Below are 12418 nucleotides of genomic sequence, written 5' to 3' on the forward strand. Positions count from 1 at the left end.
TTGTTCAGCTCAACGTTTTCTTGATTCTAAAGTATTTTTAAGCTTATATACCTCATCTAAGATATTTGGCTTCATCTTTTACATTTAATTCTTGCTTTCACCTTCCATCCTACTTATACCTTTCATGATTTCTAAGAAAAATGTAAAACCAACCTACTAATCCACATATGCCTCTGTCAGCTAGAGCAATGTTGATAAAGCCATTTTCTATTTTATTATTTTTTCTCCGCTCTAACCATTTTCCACAACGTGATCTGCTCTTGTGAGGAAAACTCCTATCTTACCAGGACAAAGTCTCTCTCACTGAGGACAACATTTATTTGATTAAGACAGTACCTGGGACACTAGGACAGTATTTGCCTGACTTGAGACAGAATCTGGACACTAGAACAGTATCTGCCTGACTGGAGACAGAATCTGGACACTTGGACAGCATCTGCCTGACATGAGACAGAATCTGAACACTACGACAGTATCTGCCTGACTTGAGACAGAATCTGGACACTTGGGCAGTATCTGCCTGACATGAGACAGAATCTGGACACTACGACAGTATCTGCCTGACTTGAGACAGAATCTGGACACTAGGACAGTATCTGCCTGACTTGAGACAGAATCTGGACAGAATCTGGACACTTGAACAGTATCTGCCTGACATGAGACAGAATCTGGACACAGGAATCTGCCTCTGAGACAGAATCTGGACACTAGGACAGTATCTGCCTGACTGGAGACAAAATCTGTCTCATTAGGACAGTAGTACTGTCAAATTATGACAACGCCAGTCTCACCTCGATAACGTCTATTCAAAGTATCTCACCTGCAGTAAGAGAAGATGATTCTTAGAAAGAGGAGAGAAAAGAAAAAAAAAAGTAAAAAATGAGCAGAAGTTTTTTCGGTTCAATCGAGTTTTCTGCACAGCGTATAATGCTGTATGAGCCAAGGACCATGAAATTTTCAGCCATTATCTTGTGGTGGCCTGTCCTATGGCGTTGCCAGACGCACGATCATGGCTAAATTTAACCATAAATAAAGTAAAAACTATTAAATAGGTTGCAATTTGGTATGTTTGATGATTGGAGGGTGGATGATCAACATAACAATTAGCAGCCCTCTAGCCTCAGTTGTTTTTAAGATCTGAGGGCGGACAGAAAAAGTGCGGAAGGACAGACAAAGCCGGCACAATAGTTTTCTTTTCAGAAAACTCAACGTCCAACACAGGAAGCTATAATGACACAAACCTACTTGGTCTTCTCCGCTTCTTTTCTTTAAAATTTTTTAAATTACTATGGAATATCAAAAATATATATATATATATATATATATATATATATATATATATATATATATATATATATATATATATATATATATATATATACACACACACACACACATACATACATATATATATATATATATATATATATATATATATATATATATATATATATATATATATATATATATATTGTATATACACTGATTAACACAAATACTGGACTTGATTTGCTAGGTTAAACTGAGGGATGTGTTGATATAAGATTTACACACTATAATAGATTACTCATGTATTTCTAAAATACAACATAGCTTAGACGCTGAGCATTTAGGTTTAACTTTCATTTAAGCCACAGGCATATAATTTTTCTTCTAACCTTTAACAATTTTCCTCAGACTTGACATAAGGCACTTCAACAATTTTCAGCAACTTGTTGGTCTGTAAAATAAAAAAAAAAAAAATTAAACGCGTCAAGTCAAATACGGCATAAGAAGTGGAAAAACACGCTCACATACAGCGAGAAAAACAAACAAACAAACAAACAAACCTCCCCCAAAAGCTTTCGTTGCGAAGGGGAAACAGGTCGGAGAAAAAAACACACCATGACACAAGAAGCCGAATAGAAGGAATAAATACAAGTCTTTTCATTTCTCGGTGTGTGGTCGTCCACCTGGAGACGCAATGTGATTAATCTAACCATCTCAGCGTAATTACGAAATGGTCTGCTTACCTTATCTCCTCCCCATCCTTCCCCAAACCCGCCCCTGGCCCTACCTGCCCTCCGTCCCTCTCAACTCCCCCTCCCCCTCCCATGTTCCTCCACACTTCTCTCTCTTTCTCTCGTCCTTTCCGTGTCTCTGTCTTTCTTTCTTCTTTGGTTCTCCTGCCTCTTCTATCTTTTTTCTTCTTTTCTCTTCTTGCTTCATCGATCTGTTTCTGAACCTTATGATTCTCTCTCTCTCTCTCTCTCTCTCTCTCTCTCTCTCTCTCTCTCTCTCTCTCTCTTGTTCTTTTTACCCTTCCTGCCTTGCTGTGTTCTCCTGTCCCCTTGATCTCAATTCCTTTTCAGTTTTCCATTCTCTCTCTCTCTCTCTCTCTCTCTCTCTCTCTCTCTCTCTCTCTCTCTCTCTCTCATTACAAATGATTTACGTAGTTTTCTAATTATTTTTAAAATCTAAAATATTGTATGACAAGAATCTTTTACGTTATGCAAATGTAATCAAATCTTGAAACAATTTCTACCTCTTTACCTCAAATAACCGTATGTTTTTACTATTACTGTTGCTACTGATAATAACAGTATAAAGATGATAAACAAACCACGACCACTAATAATAAACATAATAGTAAATGAGGCAACTCAAGCCTTTCTGTGTGATTTTAACTGCATTGCCGTTTTCAATTTCCTGTAATTTTTTTCTGAATAACTAAAATTTTTCAGGAACTGGAGATTTTAAATCAGTTTTTCTATAATTACAAACTGTCAAACTTTCACAAGTCACCCAGACTAATTAGAGAAGAAATTAGCACCACAAACGATTACAGATAAGAAATCTATACGAAATTTGTTGCAGCATTTTCCAAATATTATTGGTGTATCCTTCATGAGATAGGATCACAAAACTTTTAACTAAATTTCAACACAAAACTTTTAATTAATTTCAACATACTTGCTGCTGAAAAAATCTGCTTTTCGTTAATCTGACCACCCGAAAGCTTTATCGTATTCTTGCATAACGTATTAATAAGTATTGAATGCTGTAAGCATGGACTTACATACATACGTACAAACAAAAAGATAGTCTGCAACCCGATGGTGAAATCGGTAACGATAGTTTGCTTGTATGCATTCATAAGGTATTAATGCCCATGAAATGCTGTAAGCATTGAATTGTAATCATATGCATAAGTACTGCGAGCCCTCCTCACAGCCTCCGTAACGAATCACAGACAGACAACAACCAGTCACAAGCAACGAACATGCGGACAGACAACCAGTCAAAAGCAATGGACAGGCGAACAGACAACCAGTCAAAAGCAATGGACAGGCGAACAGACAACCAGTCACAAACAGCGGACAGGGGAACAGACAACCAGTCACAAACAGCGGACAGGGGAACAGGGGAACAGACAACCAGTCACAGGGGAAACAGCGGACAGGGGAACAGACAACCAGTCACAAACAGCGACAGGGAACAGACAACCAGTCACAAACAGCAGGGGAACAGGACAGCGGGACAGGCGAACAGACAACCAGTCACAAACAGCGGACAGGGGAACAGACAACCAGTCACAAACAGCGGACAGGGGAACAGACAACCAGTCACAAACAGCGGACAGGGGAACAGACAACCAGTCACAAACAGCGGACAGGGGAACAGACAACCAGTCACAAACAGTGGACAGGGGAACAGACAACCAGTCACAAACAGCGGCGAACAGACCAGGGGAAGGGAACAGACAACCAGTCACAAACAGCGGACAGGGGGGACCAGTCACAAACAGCGGACAGGGGAACAGACAACCAGTCAGAACAGACAACCAGTCACAAACAGCGGACAGGGGAACAGACAACCAGTCACAAACAGCGGACAGGAACAGACAACCAGTCACAAACAGCGGACAGGGGAACAGACAACCAGTCACAAACAGTGGACAGGGGAACAGACAACAGGCAACAGCGGACAGGGGAACAGACAACCAGTCAGGGGAACAGACAACCAGCGGACAGGGGAACAGACAACCAGTCACAAACAGCGGACAGGGGAACAGACAACAAACCACAAACAGCGGACAGGGGAACAGACAACCAGTCACAAACAGCGGACAGGGGGACAACAAAACAAGAACAACCAGACACAAACAGCGGACAGGGGAACAGCGAACAGACAACCACAACCAGAACACATAAGCAAGCGGAGCCACGAGCAACGGACAGGGAACAGACAATAAGCCACAAGCAACGGACAGGCGAACAGACAACCAGCCACCAACACAGCAAGCAACGGACAGGCGAACAGACAACCAGCCACAAGCAACGGACAGGCGAACAGACAACCAGCCACAAGCAACGGACAGGCGAACAGACAACCAGCCACAAGCAACGGACAGGCGAACAGACAATAAGCCACAAGCAACGGACAGGCGAACAGACAACCAGCCACAAGCAACGGACAGGCAATAAGCCACAAACAGACAACAGACAACCAGCCAACAAGCAACGCCACAAGCAACGGACAGGCGAACAGACAACCAGCCACAAGCAACGGACAGGCGAACAGACAATAAGACAACCAGCCACAAGCAACGGACAGATAACCAAGCGAACAGACAACCAGCCACAAGCAACGGACGCGAACAGACAGGCAACGAACAGACAATAAGCAGGCGAACAGACAATAAGCCACAAGCAACGGACACAGCGTAACAGACAACCAGCCAGCCACAAGCAACAGGCCAGACAACCAGCCACAAGCAACGGACAGGCGAACAGACAACCAGACAATAACAACGGAAGCCACACCAGCCACAAGCAACGGAGGCGAACAGACAACAATCAACGGACAGGCGAACAACAACCAGCGAACAGACAACCAGCCACAAAGCAACGAACAGACAATAAGCCACAAGCAACGGATAGGCGAACAGACAACCAGCCAAGCAACGGACACAAACGGACATAACAGACAACCAGCCACAAGCAACGGACAGACAACCAGCCACAGTAACGGAAGAACAGACAGGCGAACAGACAACCAGCCACAAGCAACGGACAGGCGAAAGACAATAAGCCACAAGCAATGGACAGGCGAACAGACAACCAGCCACAAGCAACGGACGGACAGGACAATAAGCCACAAGCAACGGACAGGCGAACAGACAACGAGCAACCAGCCAGACAAGCCACAAGCAGCGGAACGGACAGGCGAACAGACAACCAGCCACAAGCAACGGACAGGCGAACAGACAATAAGCCACAAGCAACGGACAGGCGAACAGACAACCAGCCACAAGCAACGGACAGGCGAACAGACAACAAGCCACAAGCAACGGACAGGCGAACAGACAACCAGCCACAAGCAACGGACGGACAGCCACAAACGAACAGACAACCAGCCAGCCAAGCAACGGACAGGCGAACAGACAATAAGACAGCCAGCCAGACAACCAGCGCACAAGCGGACAGGCGAACAGACAATAAGCCACAAGCAACGGACAGGCGAACAGACAACCAGCCACAAGCAACGGACAGGCGAACAGACAATAAGCCACAAGCAACGGACAGGCGAACAGACAACCAGCCACAAGCAACGGACAGGCGAACAGACAATAAGCAACGGACAGGCGAACAGACAACCAGCCACAAGCAACGGACAGGCGAACAGACAATAAGCCACAAGCAACGGACAGGCGAACAGACAACCAGCCACAAGGACGGAGGCGAACAGACAACCAGCCACAAGCAACAACGGACAAGCAACGGCGAACAGACAATAACCAGCCACAAACACAGCGAACAGACAATAAGCCACGGACAGGCGAACAGACAACCAGCCACAACGGACAGAACAGACAATAAGCCACAAGAAACGGACAGGCGAACAGACAATAAGCCACAAGCAACGGACAGGCGAACAGACAATAAACGCAACGGAGGCGAACAGACAACCAGCCACAAGCAACGGACAGGCGAACAGACAGACAACACAAGCCACAAGCAACGGACAGAACGGACAGGCGAACAGACAACCAGCCACAAGCAACGGACAGGCGAAAGACAAACACGGACAGGCGAACAGACAACCACAACGGACAGGCGAACAGACAATAAGCCACAAGCAACGGACAGGCGAACAGACAACCAGCCACAAGCAACGGACAGGCGAACAGACAATAAGCCACAAGCAACGGACAGGCGAACAGACAACCAGCCACAAGCAACGGACAGGCGAACAGACAATAAGCCACAAGCAACGGACAGGCGAACAGACAATAAGCCACAAGCAACGGACAGGCGAACAGAACAGACAGACAATAAGCGGACAGGCAGCCACAACGGAAGCAATGGACAACGGCGAAACAGACAATAAGCCACAAGCAACGGACAGGCGAACAGACAACAGCCACAAGCAATGGAAGCGAACAGACAATAAGCCACAACGGACAGGCGAACAGACAACCAGCCACAAGCAACGGAGGCGAACAGACAATAAGCCACAAGAAGCAACGGACAGGCGAACAGACAATAAGCCACAAGCAACGGACTGGCGAATAGACAACAGACAGCCGGACAAGCAACCGGACAGGCGCGAACAGACAACCAATAAGGCGAACAGACAAGCAACGGACAGGCGAACAGACAACCAGCCACAAGCAACGGACAGGCGAACGAACAGTCGACGGGAAGCAATCGGATTGGGGGTAATGTTTACGGAAGCGGTTCCCGAGAAGAGAAAGAGTGTTACGATACGATCGAGAGCACGGCCACCCGGAAACACACACCCCGGGATCAGGAATCACTTCCTTGGATTAGGAACCCCACTCGGGAATCGGTAATCGCATCCCGGAATCAGGCGTCGAGAAGCTTTTCACTGCTGTAGAGACATGGAGGAAATCTATCATCTAATGGCAGCCATGAATAGATTCTACACAGTCCTCTGAGAGAGGGATTTGAATACGGCATCTTAGAACCTGTGTGTGTGTGTGTGTGTGTGTGAGAGAGAGAGAGAGAGAGAGAGAGAGAGAGAGAGAGAGAGAGAGAGAGAGGTGGTTTTAAGTAAATGACTGTGATATTACTTTTTATTAAACAGTATTTTGTTTAGTCAGAGCTATCGTCTCCGCATTAATATTCTCAGCAAGAGGAATGCTGAGGCATAGTTACGCCATCAGGGACAGCACTCCATTACTTGATTATAAAAATAATAGGAGACCACTTTCTATCTTTTACCTTTTAATGCTCAGACAAAAGCCGGAAGTCAGATGTTTGATGGAACCCAGAAAATTAAAACATTACTCAAAGGTCAGCCAAATTCATTCCCCCTCAATAGATGCGTTCTACATCTTATTACACATGCATACACGCGTGCAATGCACATTCGAATGCGTATGAGCGGGTTTGGTGACGTACATCCCACTAACAATAAATTAAAATCTTCCATGCGTAAACTTAATTGCAAATGACGTGGAAAAGTGTTAAATAGGAAAAAATGTAAAAACATTTGTCTATATTTTTTTTCTTTTTTAATTATCTGTTCATATGGAGTCTTATTTTCATATACATCTACCGTAACTCAAGCTTACAGATATACATAGGTTTATCAATTTCCCTGTCTGTCTTTTAAATAAAAAAACAAACCAATTTCGTCGTGATGCGATAGAAAGTTTAGAAAGAGGAAAGAAAGTAAAAGTTATTTAGATTACTGATGCTACATCAGTTAGGGAATTTCATCTACAATACATAATCCTCTTTGTTAGAGAAAGTAATTAATCTTCTCTATAATTCCGCTTTAATAAGCTTTCTTTTGTATATATATATACACAATATATATTTAAATTATTTTTTCTTGTTTTTCTCCATTTTCATCGTCATTTCCCTTCTTCTTTCTCTTCTTTGATTTTCAGTCAGTTTCGTGTGGTTCAGTTTGGGTTCTCAGTTTTCTCATTTTGTGTATATTGTACATTATCATATATATATATATATATATATATATATATATATATATATATATATATATATATATATATATATATATATATATATATATATATATATAATATAAAAGTGATAATAATCATACATATATGTATGTATGTATGTATGTATGTATGTATGTATGTGCACAAGTGTGTTAGCGTGTTGGAGAGAATAAGAGGCCTAGTAAGGATCTCTGGATTCGGACCTACCAAACGAAACAGAAGAATGAAATAAGAAAAGTATGAAAGATACAAGGTTGGTTTACCTGAAGCCGGCCTTATGCCAGCACAGTTCCTTGCCCAAACAAGGCCCAAGAGCATGGTAAGGTTCTATAGGGAATAAGAGGCTTGTTGCAGACCTCCGGACTCGGACGAACCAACCGAGACGTACACGGAATGAGAATAAAAACAAGCAACAATTGTTTTGCTTTGCAGGAGATACGAGTGATCAGACAGAGGCTTCACTTCCTGTTGAAGTCTGCGTGAGGTGTTTATGCCACAAAGGAAAAATATATTTGCTGTTTATGTCACGGGGGAAAAATAACATGTTAACGCCACAAAAATATTTACCCTCTATGCCACAAGAAGTCAAACATTTACTGCTTATGTTAAAAAGAAAAAAATATTAAGTTTATGTTCCAATGAAATAAATAATTGGCGCTAATGTCCTCAAAATAAAATAAAAAATAATATTCAGCGTTGATATCACAAATGGGAAAATATATACGGTTTGTATCAAGAGAAAAAATATTCAGTGTTTATTTCAAAAACTAAATAGAAAAAAAGCATTTAATTAATATTACTAGCTTGAGTTATGATATCCCGGGTATTATATGAACCCATCGGGTATCCTGAACAGGAAAATCATTCCGTCCGCCCGTGAAATATTACGCCAATTTTGTTATATAAATCATTTGAAGTTCTAGCCCGTTATTAAAGGGCGCAGAAATGGGCGAACGCATTCCAACATTTTTATTTGCGTACTTTTGAAACACTCGCACCGGAGGTGTCCGCATTTGTTTACGGGAAATCTAATGGGTGCCTGTAAACACGTTCATTTACGAAAACATTCACGTACCACCACAATTGCAAACATCGTCATTTTGCATAAATAACTGTCATCTAATGCATAGCTGTTTCTACCTATTTCTTCAACACACAAACACATTCACAGTGTTTGTTTTCTCACTGTGCCAAACAAACCATTTAACTTGAATGAAAAAATGGATCAAGTCTTGCAGTGATTGTTAGTCAGTACCCGCCAATGGTATCTACGACACCTTTACAAATCTCTCATAAGCCAGCTTCTCTCTATATAGTTCTTTCATTGCAGAAGAATCATCATGTTTCGCATCAGTAACTTTTTTACTTTGAATGCTGTCGGTAGATTTATGCGCATCATCATGGACACGACAATATAGCAAAAATAAAATAAAAATCAGAAATCTGAAGTAATTGATGATAGAATTAAAATTTTGCTAGCGATAAATAATCTTTAAAATGTGACAATACTGTGACCATAGGTCTGTTATGAATAGGATCTCATAATTCAGCTGATTTGACGAATCAATACATATTTACACACACGGATATATATATATATATATATATATATATATATATATATATATATATATATATATATATATATATATATATATATATATATATATATATATATGGGAAAATACTTCAATACTCGTAACGTTATGAACTGCATACCGGTGCCTTAAAAATGAATAAAATAAAAATATGGATTAATATACAGAATCGATGCTCATTAAACAGAAGAATGAAATATTTCAACTTTTCACAACATCACGTTGCAAGGAGACACCTCATCGAAGCTACGCACAACATGACAAGCAAATAACTTGTATTTAACTTTATTTTCAACACCTGCGCATCGAGAGCCGCGTCTCACAATGGCAGATTTACAAAAGGAGAGGAAACAAGTGAAACCTTATTTCCACTCCAGCGACATTCAATGGCCCTTCGAAAATTGCCCTGGCAAAAGGAAAGGCGTCATATCCCACTGGCAATGTAATTCAGCGCTCTTTATTCACATGTCTACGACTCCGGGCGGTGTGTGTGGGTGTGTGTGTGTGTCCTTCGTCACTATCCTCTTTAACGAGGAATATTTCCGACGTGACCTTCAGCCACACCTGTTCTCAGAACCACCCACGCCGTTCGGGGAATCCTCCCATCTCGAGAGCATTCGTTATTCACGAGGGCCACGAGGTGGGGTTTGTGGAAGGAGCGGGACCTGTGGCTCCCGGTACGAGGAAGGGTGATTACATCTGGTGTTGGTCAGATATTCCCTTCCTGTCTCTGTCAATTAGATGCGACATTGTCTTTCTTTTTTTAAAGTAACAAAAACCTCTTTAAATGGTACCCAACCGACGGCTCTTCGTCTGTTTTAAGAATTAAAACCAACAAATTCATTGATTTCCTTTCAAACTGCGACATAGGATAAGAAACAAAAAGAATCTATAGAATTAGTAAGCTGGAATAAAAGAAAACAAAAGTGAAAAAAAAGACAGTAACCTGGATTCATATGAATAAAGGGGAGGGTTACCTTACTACATTTTCGTCCAGTTCTTAATCTTTCTTCTCCCAGCAACTCTTTTGATGCAACATTACCTTACAAGGTACGAAGAGAAAATCAGAAAAAAATTAAAAACCAAGCAAACGTACCCAGCAGCTAGGAAAATACCAAACGTAGCAGAAGTGGAACCCGAAAGGTGGCAAATAAGCTCTATTTGTTACCGTTGCTTAGAGAAAGTCAGTACTTGAACGCTGAGACAAGGGACGAGGTGTCGACTGCCTAGCTTGTATGTCTGTAAAGTCTGTGGATCGCATCTTTTTTTTTTTAGGTCGCATGATTATGATACTCGTATGTTCACAGCCAAGTATATAGGCCTATATGTTTGTTTATGTCTTATGTCTGCTAACATCGTTGTTCAGCCCTTAGGTGGACCTTGAAATTGTCCCTCTATTTTTTACTACTCGAAATTTTTTTCTTTCATTTTCTTTCTTTTTTTATTACACCATACGGCCATTCTCTCATTCACAAAAATTCCTGTACATTTCTCTCCTGTTTGTTTATCTATTTATTATTTTTTGGTTACTGGATAAGAGGTTAACTATACCCGGTTGCAAAATTCTGAGATGTATGCTACTATTGCACCAACCCCGGTTTTTTTGCCATGCCCCTAGGTTAGGTTAGGTCGGGTTAGATTATATTAGTATTAGTGGCTCTTACCTAATTTGGGTGTGGGAGAACATAATGAGATTATTTTCAAGAAAATTATATGGTTAGTTTTTAAGATATGGTGTACCGTTTTTTCAGGGAAAAGTTCTGGTACTCGGTTACATCTCGGGAAAATGCTACCTGGTTGCAAAGCTCCAGCTAAAACCGATTAGCGATCCTACTAAAATTCTAAGACAGTTTATTTAATAAACGTCTTTCAACCTTGCCAAATTGTTTAGTGTGCTTTATTCTGGCGTCAAAACTACAAATTAATGAGTAAAAATTATGAGTAATTATAAACGGGGATTTTTTTAAATTCCTCTCCTAAAAATACCGTCGAAGAAAACAGAACTCCCAGTGAATGAATGCTGGGTGCTACTTTGGCTGTTATCTACGCGTCACCTACTCCGAGGTGATGGTACTAAACATAAAGAGGCTCCTTGGGACCCCGTGTTTAGTACTAGGCCCTCGGGGATCAAAGTATTATATACACCTATTTCTATACTGCGTGGTCGACAAATTATAATAATAAACGATATCTTCGTGCAGCCGTCTTCTTTACATTTACCATACGGTGTTTAGTACTAGCACCTCGGAGTAGGTGAAGCGTATAGATAACAAGCCAAATTAGCACCGAATGCTGTGTAGTTGACCTTCCCAGGTGAATCGTTCAGTCTTGCGTGATGGACGGGAATTCTTCAACAGAAATAACGTCTAATCTAGGATTCGAGTTATTGACGTCATTCCAATTAAGAAACAGCTTTAGCTTTTAGTTTTCTGAAAAGAAAACTATTGTACTGGCTTTATCTGTCGGTACGTGTCCGTACTTTTTTCTGTCCGCCATTAGATCTGAAAAACTACTAAGGATAGAGGGCTGCAAATTGGCATGTTGATCATACTCCCTCTAGTCATCAAACATACCAAATTGCAGCCCTCTAGCCTCAGTAGTTTTTATTTTATTTAAGGTTAAAGTTATCCATAATCGTCCTTCTAGCAACGCAACAACAGAGGCCATCACGGCCGTCTTCGAGTATCATAGGCAGCGGCTCATAAAGCATTATACCGAGGCCACCTAAGGATATATCTATTTTCGGTGACCTTGAGTATGCGCTGTACGGAAAACTCGATTGCGCCGAAGAAACTTCGACGCACTTTTCACTTGTTTTTTATTGAATCATGGAATATTTGGA

The 12418-nt window shown here is 41.5% G+C and overlaps 2 protein-coding genes across 2 annotated transcripts; both read left to right on the forward strand.

The window, feature by feature from the left end:
- Positions 1-3262: 3262 nt before the first annotated feature.
- Positions 3263-4234, forward strand: LOC136832961 (protein rtoA-like). The gene has a single exon (XM_067094614.1). The coding sequence runs from the start codon at positions 3263-3265 to the stop codon at positions 4232-4234; it is 972 nt and encodes a 323-aa protein (XP_066950715.1).
- Positions 4235-5082: 848 nt separating this feature from the next.
- On the forward strand, positions 5083-6372 carry LOC136832962 (uncharacterized). The gene has a single exon (XM_067094615.1). It carries the CDS (start codon positions 5083-5085, stop codon positions 6370-6372), a length of 1290 nt encoding a protein of 429 aa, XP_066950716.1.
- Positions 6373-12418: the final 6046 nt, after the last annotated feature.

The sequence above is a fragment of the Macrobrachium rosenbergii genome, chromosome 51, assembly GCF_040412425.1.
Source record: "Macrobrachium rosenbergii isolate ZJJX-2024 chromosome 51, ASM4041242v1, whole genome shotgun sequence".
NCBI lineage: Eukaryota > Metazoa > Arthropoda > Malacostraca > Decapoda > Palaemonidae > Macrobrachium > Macrobrachium rosenbergii.

Coding starts and splice junctions, on each gene's coding strand:
- LOC136832961 (XM_067094614.1), top strand. CDS start 3,263: ATGCGGACAGACAACCAGTCAAAAGCAATGGACAGGCGAACAGACAAC.
- LOC136832962 (XM_067094615.1), top strand. CDS start 5,083: ATGGACAGGCGAACAGACAACCAGCCACAAGCAACGGACGGACAGGAC.